Source organism: Rhinatrema bivittatum, chromosome 6, assembly GCF_901001135.1.
Source record: "Rhinatrema bivittatum chromosome 6, aRhiBiv1.1, whole genome shotgun sequence".
Classification (NCBI taxonomy): Eukaryota; Metazoa; Chordata; class Amphibia; order Gymnophiona; family Rhinatrematidae; genus Rhinatrema; species Rhinatrema bivittatum.
This window is the reverse complement of record NC_042620.1, coordinates 171,759,872-171,782,152: the sequence shown is the minus strand read 5'-3', so window position 1 is coordinate 171,782,152 and position 22,281 is coordinate 171,759,872. Positions and strand designations below refer to the sequence as shown.

The following is a 22,281-nucleotide window of genomic DNA, read 5'->3' as shown; positions in this document are numbered from 1 at the left end:
GAATTGCCCACAGGATTTACCCATGTAAGTGCACTTTACATGGGTAAATGGCTTTTGAAAATTGCTTTAATAGTAGTTAACTTTACTCATGTAAATATTTTTGAAAATTACCCCTTACATGTGTAAATGCACATTACCCATGTAAGTGGGCTTTTGAAAATTGCTACACGCTGAGGTAGATTTTAAAAACATACGCGCGTACTTTTGTTCGCGCACCAGGCACGAACAAAAGTACGCTGGATTTTATAAGATACGCGCGTAGCCGCCCGTATCTTACAAAATCCGGGGTCAGCGCACGCAAGGGGGTGCACATTTGTGCAACTTGCGCGCGCCGAGCCCTATGCGTGCTGCTCGTTCCCTCCTACCCCCCCCGCACCTTCCCTTCCCTTCCCCTACCTAACCCACCCCCCTAGCGCTATCTAGACCCCCCACCTTTATCGGAAAAGTTACTACTGCCTCCGGGCAGTAGTAACTTACGCACACCGGTGCAGCAGGCCCCGACACAGGCCTCTGTGTCAGGGCACTCGGCCACGCCCCGGACCGCCCACACGCCCTCGGACACGCCCCGATCCCTAACTGCGCCCCCTGGCCACGCCCCCGACTGCCCCTTTTTGCAAGCCCCGGGACTTACGTGCGTCCCGGGGCTTCTGCGCGCCGCCGAGCCTATGCAAAATAGGCTCAGCGTACCCCTTGAAAATCTACCCCTATATGCCATTGAATTGTCAACAGGTTTTACCCGTGTTACGCACACATAACATGGGTAAATGGCTTTTGAAAATTGCTGTGATGATATGTACATTTACATGCATAACTCCTTTGAAAATTCACCTGATATTTTTAAAATCCAGACTATGCGGATAATTCCAAACTCTGCCCCTGGAGTGCCCTACTTTTGGACACACAAAATATGAAAGAATTGGGTTGTGTACAAATTATTATGTGCACAATCCCCAGGCAATTTTATACAAGCTATTTATATGCATAAATCTATGTTTTTATGCATATAAATAGCTTTTTATGTTATTTACTTAGCTCGTGCCTTTTCATCGATTCCACCCCAGGCCCTCCACTGACACCAATGAGCTTTTTAAAGGTGGGGGGAGATTTTGGGGATTAGGAGGAGAGAAGAGATCCTTCCTGGGGTACCTATTAATAGAAAGGGGGAGCTAGGAGGTGGGAGGACATATCTTGGGGGTGGGGGAGTATTGGACTTGGGTGGGGGGGGGCTATTTGAAATAATGGGGAGGGTTTGGGGGCAGTGGGTGGAGCATCAACATGCAGTGCACTTTATCTTCTTTTACATTTCTGTTTAGCTGGGCTACCTAAATTGGTGGCCCCAGGTTGGCTGAAAGGTCTAGTAAAACCCCTGGTGGCTTTTTAAAATATTTTGGGAGGGTTAATGTCAGGCTGCATGGCCATTTAAAGTAATGCTGGCCCCATCATACATGTTGTGGGCCCAGCCACATTCTTTCTTATGTCTCGCAGATATTTTCCATGAGACAAAAAAACATGGAAATACTGCGGCAATATTTTGTCAGGGAGGGGCAAAATATCATGGATCCCTCCCCCCCACAATAAAAACTCACAGCTTAGTAAAAGCAGGCCTTTGGTGGATAAATTCTGATATTCAGTGTTATCTGGCTAAGTTAGCCTCATAACTTTAGGGTTGCATGAAAGCAGTCCTAAAGTTAGCTGGATATACTTATCCGGCTAACTTTGAAAAAGCTATGGATATTCAGTGATGCAGCCACGCGTCTGAATATCTGAGCAAACATAGCCAGATACATTTATCTGGCTAACTGTGCAGTACAGCCAGCACGGCTGAATACTGGGCCCAATGTGATTATTACTTTCTCTTTTTTGGAAACAAAAATTGTGTTTGAACCCTATGAAGCGTTTGCCATAAATTAGACCTCAAATCCTACGGATTTTCTTTCCACTGAGTGCAACCTGGTAATTCTGTTTTTTTTTTTTCTTTCTCTCAGACAGTCCCTGGCTGGAGCAGCCTGAGGTATTCCTGTTACTGCAGACAGTGATTAACATCCTGTTGCCGCCTCGCATTATCAGCACCTCACGCAGCAAGAACTTCATGCTGGAGAGCTCCCCCGTGCACTGCTCAACACCCGGGGAACCAGGGAAGGATCTGCGCAGGGAAGGGCTGGCAGAATCCACCAGTCAAGCGGCCTACCTGGGTGAGCAAGCCCAGACGTCAGTGGCTGGGCAGAAACTGAACATTGGAACTCCTACAGCCAACATAACTGCTTCAAAGCGTTGGTGTTTACAACAGAGCCATTACTGTGTCATGCTGGCTGGGCTGGCGAACACCCACTCAGGAGCAGGAGAGGACTGCAGGGGCTGGACTGGGGGGTTTATCTTCTGTCTAGCCAGCCCCTCTCCACAGGCTGAGCTTTTGGGTTCTGGGGGCTAGTAGGGCTTGGCTTCTTCGAGGTAAGAGAAAGAGCAATCTCGGTTGCAGGCCCCAAATTATGGAACTCTTTATCTGACAAGCTCAGACTTCAAAAGGACATTAAAACATTCCAAAAAAAAAAAAACCCTCAACACATGGCTATTCAAAAAAGCCTATGAAACTCAGATATGAAAAATATTTCTTAGCAGTCAAATACATCTCTAATACTCAGCTTAGGCAGTTTTCATTAATCATTCAGTGCTTCGCTATCAGCGGAAAAAATCGAACATCATTGATTTCTTAGTTTTTCAAATTTTTATTTTAATTATTTTATTTTTAGATACCTTTCACTTTTAGATTACTTTTAATTCTAGTGTTATGTACATCATTTTTATTTTAGTTTCTGAATTTTAATTTGTGTCTTTTTTTTTGACCAATTTTATTGTACCTTTTTAATTCCTTGTATTTCAACTGTATACCGTCTAGATTGTTTTACAGATTGACGGTATATAAAACAAATAAATAAATAAATCATGGTTGAAGGTAAATCAGGCTGGAGAGGCTGGACAAGGTAGGGCAGGCACAGGCAGGAACAGAGGGCACACACAGGCTGTATGTTGTGGCAGAGCCAAGCTGGATGCTGGAGCAAGCTGGGCAAGGCTGGACAGGTTGGATAGACACAGGCTAGAACTGAGGGCTGGATACAGACACAAACTGGACAGGATACTGAGCAAAGACTGGGATTGGATACAGATACAGGCTGGGGACTGGAATTGGATACAGACTGGAGCAAGACAAGGCAGTGGCAGGCAGGGAATGGATACTAGGAACTGGACTGGGCAGAGCAGGACTAGACAGGCCAACAAGGACCGGACCAGACAAAGACAACACAGAACAGAGAACACGGAGGCCCAAAGGCAGCAATGCGGAAGGCATGTGAAGTACTAGGTATAAGGCCTGAAGCCACAAGGCAAGGTACAAAGTGGAAGGCCACAAGGCAAAGAAAGGCCTGAGCAGGCCACAGAGCAAGATTCAAGGTAAGAGCAGGCCTGGAGGCCACAAGGCAAGGAAAGACCCGAGCAGGTCACAAGACAAGGCACAAGGCAAGAGCAGGTCTGGAGGCCACAAAGCATGGAACAAGGTAAATATGGCCAGGTTAGAGAACCAAGAGTGACTCCATGAAGTGGCATCAATAGACTGGACAGGCTGGCTTAAATAGTGCGGGAACTGCTGAGTCAGCTGATCAGTGAGGAGTCATCTCCGATAGCTGGGAAAGAGCTCACTGGTGGTCTCTGCTGGTGGGAGGCATCTTTGCAGGTAGAAGCAGGGCACGGTGAGGCTGCACAGCAGGCAGAACAGTGACTTACTTGCACCAATGTCTCCTGGAAATAGAAATTAAATGATTATGACTAAGAAACCTCTAGGTTTCTTAAAAGTGGGTTTCACTGCTCTTTAGCACCATGAGCTGAATGCATCAAAATTAAAAACACACTTCAGATATTTGAAACACACCTGACAGGGGTTAATAAAATATCTTTCTGTTCACCTGCAGAAGTTTTCTCAATACCGTTCCTCTGCATTTGTTTTTCATTTCCCTTTTACTTTTCATGGTCTCAGTCCTATTATAGTCTGTGGCTGCCAAAATCATTTCTCAGTTTCTATCTAGACTGCTCTCCTAATCCGTAATATAGAAAGAGAAGCATAGATAAAAATGATTTTAAAAAACTTAGGCAAGCACTGGTAACCATTTTAAAGTGGATCCTCAAAAATGATATTTACATGTATTCTCAAATGGTTCCTTTATTTCTTCTTGTATTTCTTCGATGTTCATTAGCCCTGAAAGTGATTCTGGTGTGTTTCGAGCGACAGCTGGGCAGTCAGTGGTACCGACTGAGCCTGCAAGTCAAAGAGATGGCACTGCGCAAGGTTGGAGGGTTGGCCCTCTGGGACTTTGTCGACTTCATTGTTAGGACACGAATTCCAATATTTGTGCTCTTGCGGCCCTTCATCCAGTGCAAGGTAATAACAGCTATACAGGAATGCTTCAAATAGACACAATTTGCAGAAATCGATAAATTTCCTTCTCACCTAATCAACTCTCTGTTCCTTAGACTCTTGCCAGCCTCATGTCTGCACCATCCCCCACTTTTTTATCTGAATTATAATATACTTATTATTCCCAGACCACCTTTGTTGATTTTCCTGACCCTTTCTTTGTTATATTATCATTTATTTATTATTCACATCTTTAAAACCACCCCTCCAACAAAGATTGTAGGTGAATACAACAAAAATGCAATCAATAAATTTTTTTTTGTTCATTGATTGTGAGGATTTCTTTCCAAAAGTTTTTCTTGATGTTATATTATTGGAAACCTCTAGAAATAAAAAAGAAGGCACTTATTCTTTGACCGCTTTTCTCCATTTTTTAATCTAGAAAATCTGCTATGCATTTCTGTGTTATTTGATAAGTAGTGATTGTATTCATCCCTTCATGTAATTCCTATATCAGAACAGGAACTTGCAGTTCTATACCACAATGTATTTCTAATTGGAAAGCTGTAGCTCAGAAAACATGAAGAAAATATTAATTCCATAGACAGAGGGACCGATAGTCAGAAGACATAGGCGCCTAGCTTTAAGAGTTGGGTGTCTATAATTTAGAAATTAAAAATTATCAGCGCACCAAGCAGATTTTATAAGGTGTCCGTGGTCGCGCATATCTCCCGCTGTGCACACAAGTGAAAAGTTTCTAAAAAGGGGTGGAGCATAGGCGAGGTCTGGGTGGTAAACGGATATGTCGGGACCTGGCCAAAAAATGTGCACGTAAATACTTATGCACACAGGTGCGCACCGGGGTCCCCTGCACGTACATTTACTTCGGTTATGGAGAACATGTAAGTGGTAAAATAAACAAATTTAGGCCAAGCAGCAGGGTTTTAAGGGGGCGGGGCTAATAGGGGGAAGGGTGGCTATAAAATTAGGGGGGTTTGTAAGTTCTATCCCTAAGTGGGGAAACTGGAAACCAACTGGAAAAACTACCTATGACGTCAGCGCGTGTCCCTTGTAAAATTTCCACAACTTACGCAGTAGACACAGAATTTGCAGACACATGCGTGCATCCATTGAAAATTGTGTGCATGTGTATGCACATTCAGCCTATTATATAACATGCACACATATATGCATATATGTTATAAAATGGCCACGTCCTTTGGCACAAGCCAGCATATGCGCATACATGTGCAGTCATACGGTTGTTTAAAAGTTAGTCTTAGCATCTAAATTTAGGCACCATTAAACCTCAAGGCACCTAAATTAAGGCCCCTAAAAAAATGGGCAGGAATAGGGCAAGTGAATGAATGTAGGCAATCCCAATAGTTGTACTAACTATAGGCACCTTAGTAAGGTTTCGAATTAAAGTGTCTTAAATTTGGCGCTGACCCCTTATACGAAAATTGGGCTCAGCAAGACAATATCCTGTAAGAGATTAAATTATTAGCAACCTAAAAGGCTACTGCTATTCAAGAAGTGTTTTTCCATCAACCCAACGATGAGTAAAGGTTTTCTCATTAAACCTTTTCCTTTTTTGGATGTTTGATTGGTTCTTCATGGGGGATATGACTGTGTTGTTAAATGCCATTATGGGCCTGATTCACCAGAGGCTTTTCCCCTAGACACAGAATGGGGGAAAAAGCTATAGTGAAGCAAGCCCTAAGCATCACTGACAAAGAAGTCAAGTAATTTTTAAGGCTACTTCTTTTTAATGTTAGCTAAATTTAGGATTCAAGAATGGGTAACAGGTTAATAACACTGAAAACTCGCATTTTCTATATGCCCACAGGGCATTGGCATAACAAGCTGCCAGGCTGATGTGCCTGAACTGTTTTCTGAAGGGGGCTTAAGTGTTCAGTTTCAATTTTCTTTCCTTCTTTATCTTTTCTATTGAGATTACCATCTGCTGTGAAAGTTTCTGACAGTTGTGTAGTTTTAGTAAGGTGGACATGATTGTATTATCTCATATAAGGCTGTGGTTCCCAATTATTTTCAGTGCATGTGGTAATCTTATTAATAAGAGGTACCAACAACATTATATATTGAAACATCCGAACTTTAGACATAGGACTTTATATACCTGAGGTTCATAGGTTTTGAAGTTCTGTTAGTCTTGGACATACATAAATATGTTGTGACTCGGTGATGAATATTCTTGCTCTCTCTCCAGTTGCTGGCCCAACCTGCAGAAACTCAGGAGGAGCTGACTGCTCGACAGCACATTGCTGACCAGCTTGAGCGGCGCTTCATCCCACGGCCCCTGTGCAAGAGCTCTCTCATCACAGAATTCAACAACGAGCTGAAGATCCTTAAAGAGGCAGTGCATAGTGGTTCAGGTAGGAAATAGATCTTACTCATTGAGAGACCAAGTGTGATGATTCTATGCTAGATCCTTGAAGTAAACAGGTAAAAGCAGACTCAACAACAGAACTAGCTTCTTTTGATTTGTCTCGTGCCACCTTTTTCCCTCTCCATCTTTGATTCCCCCTCCTCACCAGACAGCATGCCTGGGTGGCTCTGAAGAATGCTTGGCAGCTTGAGGGCCGGAAGGGCACCTTCTCCAAGGTGCACCCTCACTGCTACTCTTTAGCTAGCAGGGGCCACTGTTGTGGCATCCATCTTCTCTTCATCCTTAGCCTAAGGACAGCACTTATATGATGCATCCAGGTCAGACTGGGCATAGCAAATGAGGAATCCTAGCCCAGATTTCCCTGCCACAGTGAGCAGTACTATGGCCTATGCCAGGAGTGGCAAATCACATAATGGTGGGAGGCCAAACCAACTCTGGTCCTTGAGAGCCACAAATAGGCCAGGCTTTCAGGATATCCACAATGAATATGCGTGAGATAGATTTGTATGCAAATTTTAAATTAGCTGTAGGCAAATCTATCTCATGCATATTCATTGTGAATATCCTGAAAACCTGACCTGTTTACAACTCTCAAGGACAGAGTTGGCCACCCGGGCCTACACAATGGGGCTGAACCATACAGTTAATTTAAAAATCGAGACACCTTAACCCATGGGGATCACCACTAGAATCTGGTCCTTGTATAGCACTTGTGAGGGAAGTAGGAGTTGGAGCATACCACTTTGCCACAGCACCCCCTGTGGGTTCTGGCCTGCTAAAGAGCAGATGGGGGAGTGAAGCTGGGATCTAGGTAGCAGTTTTCTTTGGAGTTGAGCAAGAGGATCGTGTAGTTGGTTCCCCTATTCCTATGCAGTCTGGACTCAACTCACTGACTGATGTAGGGTGAGACAATTCCTTGCCTATTCACACCCTGTGAGTATTGGAGTATGTTCCAGTGATTGTCATTTTAAGTAATTTTGAGTCTGATTCTGCTTGTCCCCCTAGTCCTGATCAAGGGATGTGTGTGTGGAGGGGGGACCCTTGCCCTGGAAAAGGCTAGAAATCAAGAAAACTGTTCCAATTCACACCCAGTGGTTGGGGTGTGGTATCTCTGTGTTTTGAGGCTTTTTGAATTTTTGTGAATTTTGTGTTCAGGAGGAAGTTTTTGCTACTCACCTTTGCTACCCAGGAGTAGGGGAAAGAGAGAAGTTTGTTTTTCCCTGCTGTGGGAAATTCTGGGACTTTCAGCCTGAAAGATCTAGAGGAGTCTTTAACACAGGAGAACACAGGGAGGATTGGAGTTTGGGGAAATCTGCAGCGGACTTTGGGCATTTTTTTCTGGAAAAAGAGAAACACTTAAGCTAGATCCCCTTCCACCCTGGGTGTTTTATTTTCCATAACCTGGAGGGGAGGATAGTCGAGGATCCAAATACCAAGAGAGACACAGCATAGGTCAAGTTGAATTTTAATTGTATTCTGATCATGAATATTATAAGGGGGAAGTGTGCTTGGTGCCAGCTGATAACCATTGACAAAGTTTCTCAGTAAACCTGTCTTTTGGAACACCTATCCTGAGTGTCTCAGCTGATTCGTTATGGCACTGGTAAGCTGAAGACTTAAGAACAGAAATTACACCCACAGAGAGACTTGTTACACTATGGGCCGGATTTTAAAAGGGTAAGGCGCATAACCCTTTTAAAACGACCCTGCGCGCGCCAAGCCTATTTTGCATAGGTTCGGCGGCGCGCACAAGCCCCGGGATGCGCATAAGTCCCGGGGCTTGCAAAAAGGGGTAGTCGTGGGCGTGGCCAGGGTGCATGGCCGAGTGCCCAACACAGCAGACAGCCGACACGCATAAGTTACTACTGCCCGGAGGCAGTAGTAACTTTTCGAATAAAGGTGGGGGGGTCTAGATAGGGCCGGGGGAGTGGGTTAGGGAGGGGAAGGGAGGGGAAGGGAGGGGAAGGTGTGGGGGGTGGAAGGAAAGTTCCCTCCGAGGCCGCCCCGATTTCAGAGCGGCCTCGGAGGGAATGGGCAGCGCGCGCAGGGCTCGGCGCGCACAAGTTGCACAAATGTGCACCCCCTTGCGCGCGCCAACCCCGGATTTTATAAGATACGCGCGGCTACATGCGTATCTTATAAAATTCAGCGTACTTTTGTTTGCGCCTGGTGCGCGAACAAAAGTACGCGCGCGTGTAGATTTATAAAATCTACCCCTATGCCTTGAGCCTTGGAGGTATATACCCTCTCTTCCCACCCCACCCCCCCCCCCCCCACCCTCCATTTGAAGAATCAACACCTTCTAGCAACCCAGGTTCAGTGCAAAGGTATTAGGCGTCCTAGGAGAAACTTATAGCCTGCTGCACCTCTCCCCCTCCATCATATCCTCCCCACATACAATTATTTATAATAATGCCTTTTACATGAACAAGAGGTAAAAATATCACATGCATATTATATTTACATGCAGTGCTGTAAAACCATGCAAAAAAGTTTAAAAAAAAAATGAAGACCCTTGGAATTGGTAATGTGTTGAGTATAATTTTGGCCTTCAGAAAGCCATTGGTAAATTGAATTACAATTTCAATATAGCAAATCTCCCATACCAAAACTGCAATAACTGCCAGCGCTCAAACACTAATATCAACCCTACTAATGTAAAAGCAAAACTGCAATTATTACGCCAGGCCCTAAAATGCCAATACACCTACTATTAGGAAAACAGAAAAAGCCAAGCTGCTATAGATCCCTACACAGAACCTACATACTAGTAGAATACCTCAGCTTGGTCACACATGAAGAACCCAGATAGACCCTCACCAAATGCAGAATAAAGTTTCTATAATGTAGTAATACAAACATGCAAACAAAAACTGAACTGTAAATTGCAACAAGCCAGATTATGTATTCAATGCAATAATGGAAAAACAGAAACATTATTATTCCTTATAAAGGATAAATAATAAAAACAGAAAATAGAAATCATCAATAGAAATAAAACCATATTAATAAAAAGAATATATCAAAACAGCTGACAAATAGAATATCATTCAATAATTTAAAACTCATATACATTTTCCAAAGATAAATAAAATAATTCAAAACAGCAGACACAAAACACCATCCAATATTTAAAAATTAAAAACAGTAAAACCCCTGCTTGTCCATACCTGGGATCTTTTGATTTCCAAATTGTCATGAATTAGCAGGAGATAGGAGAGAGGCTGTTGGTCACAGTCTTTCTCCTCTCACTCATATATGCACACATGCTCAATCACACACAGAGACACACACACAAACATATTCTCAGTTACACACACAGACTCAGTCATGCTCTTTCACACTGTCACAAATGGAACCGAGAGGTGGGGTTAATAGGATAAGGCAAAAGGAGTTTATTTCTCCTTCCCACAGATAATGTATTATGGGTTCCTGCAGGTGGGGAGCCTCTGAGAGAAACAGAGCAGACAAATAAACCTTGAAAGCCAATGACTGATTTGAATAATCTGATATAAATGTATTGTAAAAAAAAAATGTGTGTGGGTATATATTATATGCAAATTATACTGTACTTACAAATATATACTGTTTGTATGCAAAATATACTGGGCTACAAACAACTTTCTAAAATAAGAAATAAAACCCTAGAGCTTACTTATGAGAATGAACACACATAACATTCACAAAACAAAAAGAAAAGAGCAATGATAATGAACACAATAGCTATAAAACAAGCAGGCACTAATCGCTAGTCACTTGCCTCAGATAGCATCCTCTGTCTTTCTGAGCAATGATAGCAAGTGGTAATGTCTATGAGAATTGGATTGCCGGGGACCCCAGGTCATGAGTCTGAAGATGTCAGGTAGTAGAGGGGGTAGTCTGTTCATCCACAGAGGGGAAAGGTTCCCTTAGGGCCAGTGCAAGAATATTTGACTCCCTACACAAACCTTTGGTCATGCACTCCTTCCTCCCAAAATGTACCTATTGGGGGCAGTTCCAGCACAGTGTTCCCTCATACCAGCAGCAGTGGCTCCAGCACAGCGTTCCCTCCTACCAGCAGCAGTGGCTCCAGCACAGCGCTCCCTCCTACCAGCAGCAGTGGCTCCAGCACAGCGCTCCCTCCTACCAGCAGCAGTGGCTCCAGCACAGCGTTCCTTCCTACCAGCAGCAGTGGCTCCAGCACAGCGCTCCATTCTTTGGTGGTATTGGCTCTGGTACAGCGCTCCCTCCTACCAGCAGCAGTGGCTCCAGCACAGCGCTCCATTCTTTGGTGGTATTGGCTCCAGCACAGCGTTCCCTCCTACCAGCAGCAGTGGCTCCAGCACAGCGCTCCCTCCTCCCAGCAGCAGTGGCTCCAGCACAGCGCTCCTTCCTCCCAGCAGCAGTGGCTCCAGCACAGCGTTCCCTCCTACCAGCAGCAGTGGCTCCAGCACAGCGTTCCATTCTTTGGTAGTATTGGCTCTGGTACAGCGCTCCCTCCTGCCAGCAGCAGTGGCTCCAGCACAGCGCTCCCTCCTCCCAGCAGCAGTGGCTCCAGCACAGCGTTCCCTCCTACCAGCAGCAGTGGCTCCAGCACAGCGCTCCATTCTTTGGTGGTATTGGCTCCAGCACAGTGTTCCCTCCTACCAGCAGCAGTAGCTCCAGCACAGCGCTCCATTCTTTGGTGGTATTGGCTCTGGTACAGCGCTCCCTCCTCCCAGCAGCAATGGCTCCAGCACAGCGCTCCCTCCTACCAGCAGCAGTGGCTCCAGCACAGCGTTCCCTCCTACCAGCAGCAGTGGCTCCAGCACAGCGCTCCATTCTTTGGTGGTATTGGCTCTGGTACAGCGCTCCCTCCTACCAGCAGCAGTGGCTCCAGCACAGCGCTCCATTCTTTGGTGGTATTGGCTCCAGCACAGCGTTCCCTCCTACCAGCAGCAGTGGCTCCAGCACAGCGTTCCCTCCTACCAGCAGCAGTGGCTCCAGCACAGCGCTCCATTCTTTGGTGGTATTGGCTCCGGTACAGCATCCCTCTGGACCTTGCACTGGCAGGATTTTGCCACCCCCAACATTTTGGCGCTCTAGATGACTGCCTAGTTTGCTTAACAGAAGCACTAGCCCCGGGTGTCCTGTCCAGTGAGAAGGATCACAAAGGAAGAAGCCTCGGAAGTCCATTCTGCTACACCATCTGCTGGAACATATTTTTTGAACACACATTTGCAAGGAAGGCTCAGAACCCATCTGCTCATGTTTTTTTAGTTTATGTGCCCTGTCCAGGAGTTACAGATCCATTGGTGTTGAAGTGCTCAGTTTGTGCTCAAAGATTTCCTTTGTAGACTTTTTTCAGGCTCAGTTTTTGAAAAGTGCATAGTACTCATTTTCTGAGGGGCAGGAACAAATCTCATTCTGAGCGGGGACATCCTGTAGGGCATCAAGTCTTTTGTTAAGAAAAGCAGCTGTCATAGGTAAGTTAAAACCAGACAAGCAACAAAAATATTCCATGTGAACTTTCACAGCCTTTCCAGAGACTAGGTGGGCTCGCGAGCATGCAAAGGGCCCTCAGCTTACCTGGGGCCGTGGGCCGAAGTCGGGCGGTGACGCACCGGTGAGGCGGCTCTTTCAAAAATGGCCTCGGAGCGCTCCTGCGCTCGGGGATCGGCATGGGGCCGGCGTCATCGGGGCGCTCCGGCGCATCCTAATGACGTCAGCAGGGACAGCCGCAACTGGCCCTGATGGCCCTGATGACGTCGGCCCGCTTATTTAAGGCACGAGCCGCACCACAGCCGGCCTCTTCCTCCTCTCCCCAGGGACCAGCTCGGGTACGCAGACACAATTTTAGAAGCGCAAAGAGCATATGAAGGTTGGGCATGGCTAAATTACGACAAGCGCTTCCGGGACAAGATGGAGGACTCCGGAACGATGACATGGGGACCCACGATGTTGACCTATGGTTAAAACAAATGACTAACAAGGCTGCTGATGCAAGAGGGCGCGGAAGAGCATCGACAAGGTCATCATACACGGGAGCAGCCTACGGCAGATTGGCAAACAATAATAATAATGCCTGCTGGAGATTTAACAAATCTTTTTGCACGTTCAAAGATTGCAAGTTCAAGCACGTTTGCTTGATTTGCGCGGCACCCCATTCAGCAAACAAATGTACAAAGAAGATGGCCAGGGGGAGTTCTTCCCCAAGAAAATGAAACGAGGCAATGGCAAAAGCAGCCTCGCCGATTCAACCGGACAGAATGTTAGAATGGCTTGGAAAATACCCAAAGAAAGAGGATGCTGAGAGGATTGCCAGTGGTTTTAGTGAAGGATTCCGAATTCCTTACCAAGGAAAGATCAGAGAGTTTACAGCCAATAACACAGAGTCTACAATGAGACATCCTGAAATAGTACATGCCAAGTTAAACATTGAGCTGTCTTTGGGTAGAATGACAGGCCCTTTTGCAACACCCCCATTCCAAAATATGGCATTATCTCCTCTGGCGGTAGTACCAAAGAAGGAGCCAGGTAAATAGAGACTGATACAAAACCTATTGTTTCCACCTGGGCTCTCGGTCAATGACCACTTGCCACAGGAAGAATGTTCCGTACAATAAGAATCATTTGACAGTGTGATCACTCTTCTCTGGAGGTGCGGAGAGTCTTCAGTCATGGCATAAACTGACATCGAATTGGCATTTCAGCTGCTGCCAGTACACCCATCTAGTTTTCCTTTGCTGGGCTTCAAGTTTTGTGGGATGTTTTACTTCGACAAGTGCATGCCCATGGGTTGCTCCATTTCCTGCGCCTATTTCGAGGCCTTCAGCTCTTTTTTACACTGGGTGATGGCAAAAAGGGCATATTCAGACAATATTGCATTGCATCTACCCATTGATGTTTGTTATATGTAAGGGCTCCTCCCAAAAGTTAATTGTATTTTTCCTAGTTCACTAAGTTATCTGTTACATGTAAGGGCCCTGCCCAAAAGTTTTTGTTTATTGTGAACCGATGCGATGTGCGAACGGATATCGGTATAAAAGAGATGTTAAATAAATAAATAAAAATAAATATAATCCACTACTTAGAAGACTTCCTGTTCGTTAGCCCAGCTGGAACAGAGACGGCTGCTCGTCTGTTGCGGACCTTTCAGGAGGTGGCGAAAGATTTTGGAGTTCCGTGGAGAAGACGGAGGGGCCAACTACGACCATGTGCTTCCTCAGCATTGAATTAGATTCTGAGAGGATGATATCCAGACTCCCAGCGGACAAACTACAAAAATTGCGTGACCTACTGGACAAGGCATCCAAGGCGAAGAAGATGACACTCAAGGAGGTGCAGGCAATGTTGGGAGCATTTAATTTCACCTGCCGAGTAATCCCTATGGGCAGAGCCTTCCTGCGCAGACTAGCCGCGGCGAAGGCCGGAGTGCGACATCCGCACCATTTCATCAGGATATCTCAACCTATACGCAAGGACATGACGATATGGGCCTTGTTCCTGAGCAGTTACAACAGCATATCGGTCTGGCAGGAGCCACCGGTCTCAAGCTGTGACTTGGACATTTATTCAGATGCTTCTGGGGGATGGGGATTTGGCATGTACTGTCAGGGTGCATGGGCCGCTATGCAATGGCCGGCCGCATGAGTGAATGAAGGAATAACAGCAAATATAACATTCCTGGAGCTTTTCCCCATATGGGTGGCATTGATAATCTGGGGGGAGTGCTTGTGGAATAAACACATCATATTCTGGTGTGACAACCAAGCCGTGGTTTCAGTCATTAACAGATAGTCAACCAAATGTCCACAGGTGGCGGACCTGTTTTGGCATGTAGTCCTAAGTAGTTTGCGCATTAATACCACTGTAAAGGTGCGACATGTTCCAGGGGCTTGTAATGGTGTGGCTGATTCTCTATCTCGTGCTAAATGGTCTTTGTTCCGCAAACAGGTACCCGACGCCGACGAACTAGCAACTCCAGTACCGGAGCACGTATGGGCAATTGGTCGCCAACCACGTTAAAACTGTTGCAGCGATCTGTGGCTCCCACCACGTGGGATGCTTACTGCAGGGGATATGAGAGAGTGTGCTCCTTCCTGAGACAACATTGTTGGAAAAAAGGACCGGTAGCAAAGGAACAGATTGTGGCATACATATCGTGGGCCAAGGAAGCAGGACTGTCCAGGGGCATGGTAGTGAAGCAGTTAGCAGGGCTGGCATTTTTCATAGGAGCCCAAGGTTGGGGGGACCCTACCAAAGGATTTCAGACTCGAAAAATGTTGAAGGGTTGGGGAAGGAGATTAGGGGCCCAGAGGGATGGGTGGCATCCCATAACCCACAATTTATTAATATTAATGTGGCATAGGTTGGGCGACGTGTGCCATTCAACATTCGAGACACAATTATTTAGATTAACTTTTATGCTAGCCTTCTTCAGTGCTTTACATGTTGGCGAGCTGGAGGTGACATCCAAGAAGGATGTCGGTCACATGGGAATGCTGATGCGGAATGTCACAAAGCAAGGGGGACATGATGAGGATGTTTATACCAAGGTCCAAAACAGATCAATTGGGGAGGGGAGTGACCATGACACTAAGACAATTGCACAGTCAGGCCACTTGCCCGTTGGCCAACTTAAAGAAATATCAAGCCGTGCATCCTAGGAAAGGGGATCATTTACTTATACATGCGGACGGGGCCCCCTTAACGCAATACCAGTTTTCAGCGATCCTCAAGCGAACCTTAATTGAGATAGGAGAGAATGCAGATAACTTTGGGACACACTCTTTCAGAATAGGAGCGGCCACTAGCACGGCGCAGGCAGGGTTCACAATGGAGGCCATACAACAGATAGGGAAATGGTGCTCTGCCGAGGTAAATTCCTATGTCAGGCTGGATCGAGCCAGCGTATTGCAACAGGTTGATTAATTTGCTTATTTCATTGCAGAATCGTGTCCTAGGTCAGTACAGGTGTGGATCGTGAGGCACTCATTCGTACATTGGGTGGAACAGAGGGCACAGCAGCAAAAATACAGCCAGCAACTAGGCTTGGCACGTCGGGGGGTGCGCATCACTTGGATGGGAGCGTGTGGAATGCGCTGGGAGCAGTTACTGCCCACACTAGGGGTCAAGGGGGATTTGTTGGCTAGACCGGACATCATTATAATACACCTGGGTGGTAACGATTTAGGGGTAATGTCATGCAGACAGCTGTTACCGCGGGTAAAGAGGGGCCTAAGGGAAATACAATCGGGGTTTCCAGAAGTGCTTATTTGCTGGTCTGACATATCACGCATTAAATTTGCTAAACAAAAGTTATGGGGGAGAGCCCGGAAGAAGTTAAACAGACAGGTTGGAGAATGGTTGGTGTGCATGGGGGCTGTCAGATATGGTACGCATGGGCCAATCAACAGTGTGAAGGTTTTTACCGGCAGGACAAGGTACACTATCTGATATAGGGTACAACCTTTTCAACAACGAAATACAGGAGGCAATTGAAAGTAACTACACATGCATGTAAAGTGGCCGCAGCTAAGGTTTGGTTTGAGGGGGCACCAGGCAAGTGTAAACACTACCTGGCGCTGGTGGCGGGTACCCGGGCCAATAGAGAACTATTAGACATAGGTCAGCCGCGGGGCTGACAAAAGCAGGGTTGTAAACTGGGTGGGGACCACTCCCGGAGTCAGGGCCCCCTTGCTTGTAAATGCGGCGGGAGGGCCGGAAGCGATGTTGCCTTGCTAGAATCGTGGCGGGCGTCAAAAGGGGGGGGCGTGGTCCCAGGAGCGGTAAGACCGTAAGATTAGTCTGGGTGGGTGAACCGTTAAAATGTTGAGTTCATATTAATTGTTATGTAAATAAAAGCTGCGGCCAATTCATACCAAAAATTAATGTGTAATGTGCAATTATTTCGGAATGGAAAGGGGGGCAGGATGCCGAGAGGAGGCCGAGAGTCGTTACGGCTCCCAGAGTCAAATAGAATTAGGTTCCTCTAATGCCTTTATTTCCATTTATGTATTTATTTATGTATTTATTTGCTTATTTTTCTATACCGACATTCGATTTGACATATCACATCATTTATCCTCTCCTACTTCATAAACCTAATCTGCTGTTATACTTTCTGCCTCCTTTCACTATCCTCTCTTCCTTTATCCCTCATCAAACCTGGTACTCTCTCTTTTCTTGTAAACAAACTATTCCTCATGTCCCCTCTCATCCTCATCCTCCTCTCCTTCCCTTATCTTAATCTCGCTTTTCATATTCTTTCCTTTGATCTTTATTACCTACCTTCCTTTCTTTTGTCCTTGACCTTTTTGAATCTTTCATCTCTTCTCAACCCTCTTGTTCTTTCTCCTTTTTTACCCTCTTTCTTGCCTTTAGTCGTTATGACCTCCCTTTCTTCTCCCATGATTTAGTTTCCCTTTTATGACAAGAAACAGGACTGAGACTCTTTCTAATCTTTACAGCATACCAGGGGAAGACATCGATCAGCACAGTGGGTACTTCAACCTCAGCATACAGGCTGAGCCTAGCTACCATGTCCCGCTCCAACACGGGCACTGGCACAGTCTGGGAGCAGGACAGCGAACCATCCCAGCAAGCTTCACAGGATACTCTGAGCCGTACAGATGAGGAAGAGGAAGAAAGTGAGTGACTCTGGAATCTGATGGGCCAAGAAGTCCCAATGCATTTAGAATATATATATATATATATATATATATTTTTTTTTAATATATTTAAGATTTTTTAAGATATTCAAAGTAACCCATAAGAAATACAATCATATCATTACAAAATTTTGCAGTAGGAAAGAAAAACAAATGTATTGATAAGATGTACTGGTGTACAAGAGAGTGCTCTGAGGATTTCTAATGGTATTAAAAATCACAAGGAAGGGCCAACCTGGTGGCTCTGTGACGTAGAAGGCCCCCAGTATGACCCCCAGGGCAGTCAGGGTGGGTTATGCTGCAGAGTCAGCGTTCAGAGACTCCCTAGGAGTAGAGAAGGTGGTCATGGCTTAAGGTGACATCTAGTGGGCAGATTCCGGACCTATGAGGACAGATTTCCAAAAGGACCCCTGGAGCTTCTCCCCTTGCCTAGTATCATCACTGCAATGACTAGACTTAGGTAGGTTGGAGGTGAGGGGGGGATGGGAAGAGATAAAACTGGAGGAATTTCCCTGGGTGGATGGAAATAAAGGCTCATGGTACCAGATTCCAGACCTGGTTCCGAATGAGCTAGAAGTACATAGGGTTAGGAGGAATCTACTGGATCAAAAAAAAGATCACAAGGAAGAAACAGCAAAAGTATATTGAATCTTATGTAATATAAAGATCTGTGCTAAGATTCTGTGCCATTCTGATCTATTTCCAAGCTAACTAGGGGTAAGAGAATACATGTATGAATAAGTTGATTTTTAGTTCTCAAGTCATGCACTTCTGCAGTACAGTAGCAATATAGAGGACTTCACAACATTACTTGATATGCTATACAGAATTTTCTGTTGCACTACATTTATTTAGAGTCATTGCTCTGATCTGGATGAACAGTTTCCTGTGATCTTCTGCCACAATATACTTTGACAAATTACAGTTAATCAGTGTTAATACTATACATCCCCATCCAAAAGAGAGCTCAGGGGACTCACTTGGCTGCATCATGGGAGCTGCTGGCAAGCAATGTGCAATGTAGGAGTCAAATTAGTATGAATATTGAAAATATAACATGTGTTAGTATAGATATTTTTTAACTTGTTGTTCCTTGCCTGGAGCATTTTTGGTAATGGAACAGTGTGTCATAAATCCAATACATAAATAATAGACACAGATCATAATATATGTAGATACAGACACAGTACATAACTATCTTTCTAAAGCTTTTCCCCATTTTGTGTCTATGGGGGGGAAAAAGCTTAGTAAACTAGGCCTTAAATAGGCCATATCCCAAATGTTGTTAGGTTAACAATTACTATATTTTCAATGTGATTATTTGAATTAATAAGCTTTGGAACAATAATTATTGATTTGTGGGTGGTGACCACAGGGAAATTGAAGGTAGCTTTCTCCATTCTTATCAGATGGGTTCGCCAAATCTCGTTTGAAAAAAAAAAAAGTTGTGCTCTGAAGCAGCACTAAGGAAAAGTTCTAAAGCTTTTTACGTAAGACACGCCTGGGCTATGCTGCTTGTATGGCAGTGGATTTTCCTTACCCTTATATTTCAGACCATGTTCCCATGATATGACTTTCCATGTAGTTTGCCCGAGATTATTATTTGTTTTAACACATGCTTTGCCTTGAGCTAACATTGAAAAGGCAAACAAGAAATGTAAATAAAATCAATAAATGTTATCACTCTGCATGAAATGTGTTTTGAAATGTGCTTTTAAAAAACCTCTTGTTTCAAATGCAGTAGCTGAAAACAATATAAATGAATCAGTATTTCATAGGTTTTCAACCTTTAAGTTAAGAAGCCAGCCAGCCTGTAATATGAAAGTTTAAGACTGCTGCTCTAGGAGATAGAGCTGTCTTTTGGGATGTGTATTCTTACCATACACTTTGGGAGCAGCCATGCAGCAGTGTGATCAAAGCCATCCCATGTAACATGACACAACAGTGACCAATCAGAAAGCCGACTGTGATGTTATCTGTGATATTCCTGACATCCGAACTATGCTGCTTGTTCCTCTTGCTCAATTTATCTAAAGTTCTTTTCTACAGATCCACAATGGGAGACAGCCTTCATAAATCAGGCTTTTGATTTTTTTTTATCTGAATGTGCCTCCGTGATTGGCTCTTTGTGATTCGAGACCCATGATTTCAATGTCCACCAGCAAAAAACTACAAGTTAAAATCCCCTGTGTGTGTGTGTGTGTTGCATTTTCTTTCTGCAGATGATTCGGTGAGCATGCCCAGTGTGGTAAGTGAGCAGGAAGCCTACCTCATGAGTGCCATTGGGAGGCGGCGCTTTTCCAGCCACATCTCTAGCTTGTCTGCCCCTCAGCCTGAGGGGGGCATGCTACCCAGCCAAAGGTAATGAACACAGAGCAAGAATCCCAGTGAGGGAAATATCTGCATCCGTTCCAAATGCTCAGAAAAGAATGACTCCCAGTGTAACTAGAAAAGTACACCAGGCCTGCTTCCAAAGAGTCAAGAGCAAACGTTTGCATTCAGGTAAAATTAAAGAACTGACAGCATTAACTGGGCAAGGCATTTATTAGCAGTTAGTGCCCCTGTGGGAGAAATTGCCTCTTTGGTGTCCCCAGGTGAGACACTGACTGTATGCTATATTTTTACAGGCAGGATGAAGAGGGTCCACTTCCAGGGAAGGAAGCACTTTATATCCCTAGCAATTAGATTGTTTTTATAAGAACTTAACCATCTTCCCAGTTGTACAGGCTTCTACAATAATGCTGCTGAACAGTTCTTTACTCACGTTGGCATGATTGACAAGATGCAGAATCTTTCTTGTGACAGAATCTTTTCCAAAAGCATTCAGAGCCAACATGTTTCGGCTTCCTGCCAGGGTTAAAGATAGCAGCAGCAACAAAAAGAGAGCAGGAGCATAACTTCAGCAGGCTTTGCTAGTTCTTCTAAGACAGTTTAACTTTCTACTTAGCCTATTGGCGTATGCTCCTGGTTCCTTTGCAATGCATTTCCCACTGCTTGCTGGATGAGCCCAGGTCAGTTTTGTCTGTGATTCTGATCTAGTCCTGTATTTTTTTAATTTAAATCTCCCATCTAAAGGAGTTTTCAAGTCCTGTTTAGCTAACAAGAAGAGCATGATTAGAATATATCTTCAGTATGAAGGATAGACTTGCTTTCTTATTATATATATATATATATACAGTATATATATACACACACACACATATATATATATTTATATTTAAAGTACTAGGGTCAAAGGGTCATAGGTTACTTGAAGCTATGTATATGAAAAACCAGGCATCCTGAAAATATTGCTCCATGGATCACAGTACTGTTAGCACTTTGAAGATACAAATAGTAGGGTAATGTAGTTTTCTACATGCAGGCCTTATCTCAGCAAAGAGCTCTTAGTTTTTAGGACATTACAGAGAGGATAGAGAATGCCAAAACTTGCCTAAAATTTGGGCTTTTTTGGGGGGGGGGGGCGGGGGGGTTAACAGAGGGCCTCCCTGTTTTCAACATTTATCTAATCATTTTGTTTGACTTTTCAGATTTTCAGCTGGACTATAGGATCCCATAAGGATTTGTGTGTGAACAACTGTTATTTCATTTTTTATCAGTGATCTAGAACAATGGCTCCTAAACCAGGTTTTTGGGATATGCACAATATGCATGATATATATGTATAATTATAAAGGTGAATTTTAAAAGCCCAGCACGCACCAAAATTGGGAGATGCATGCGCATGTAGGGCTTACAGGCACCCACCAAATTTTAAAAGCCCCCTACATTTTATTTATTTATTTTATTTAAACACTTTTATATACCAAAGTTCGTATGGACATCACATCGGTTTACATAAAACAAAGGAAGCAAAGGGAGCGGAAATGGAAGAAAAGTTACAATAAAACAATTAATTGATTGAATATGAGGATCTAAGAACGAAGAGGAGGGAAGAGACAGGTGGATAGGAGAGGGGGGTGAAAGGTAGAGAACAAGTTAACTGGAGAAATATAACATACATGCACACGTATCTCCAACTGTGCTCACATCTCAGTCAGAATCAAAAAGGGTATGGTGTGGGCTTGGTATAGGTGTGGCATGCGGGTTCTGTAGCAAAGCCAAGAGATAGGCGAACAAATACTTACGCACCTGGGCACGCGTCCACGTCTAGTGCCATGAAACGCTACTCCTATTATGGAGGAGGTGTAAGTTTAGAAAAAAAAAGCCATTCCTGAGCGGTTTAAATGGTCTAAGGCAACTGGGGAGAATACAGACTATTAAACCAAGGGGGTTTGGAGGTCCTAGCTCTATACTGGGCAAACTGGTGGATGAACTGGTGAAACTGGTCTTGGTGTGGACATGTGCCAGTTATAAAATTCCCTGACTTACACGGCTGAAACCCAATTTGCACAATTGGGCATGCTCACTTGCAAAATTACCTGCACACATACATGCGTCAAGGCTATTTTATAACATACGTGCATATGGTGCACGTATGTTATAAATTCACCGTGTCCCTGGGCACACGCCCACGCATACGCATCAGTGTGTGCTCGCAGACCCCTTTGAAAGTTACCTTCATAATGGGGAAGATTTTAAAAGGCCTGCGCGCGCCGGTGCGCCTATTTTGCATAGGCCGCCGGCGCGCGTAAGTCCCGGGGCTTTGGAAAAGGGGTGGGGAGGGGGCATGTCGGGGGCGTTCCCGAAATGACGTGGCATTTCGGGGGCGTGCAGCGGCGTTTCGGGGGCGGGCCCGGGGGCATGGTGCCGGCCCAGGGGCATGGTCGAGGCCTCCGGACCATCCCCCGGTACCGGAACACGGAGCGGGGCTGCCGGCCGGCGCGCGCAAAGTTACG

General features: G+C 45.0%; 1 protein-coding gene across 1 annotated transcript in view; it reads left to right on the top strand.

Annotated features, from left to right (window-relative positions):
- Nucleotides 1-22,281, top strand: part of UNC80 (unc-80 homolog, NALCN channel complex subunit) — a 437,997-nt gene that overhangs the window by 348,660 nt on the left and 67,056 nt on the right. Inside the window, 5 exon segments of the mRNA XM_029606152.1 lie at nt 1,986-2,192; nt 4,242-4,426; nt 6,633-6,798; nt 17,243-17,422; nt 19,666-19,804. Coding sequence (XP_029462012.1) covers nt 1,986-2,192; nt 4,242-4,426; nt 6,633-6,798; nt 17,243-17,422; nt 19,666-19,804 — 877 coding nt within the window.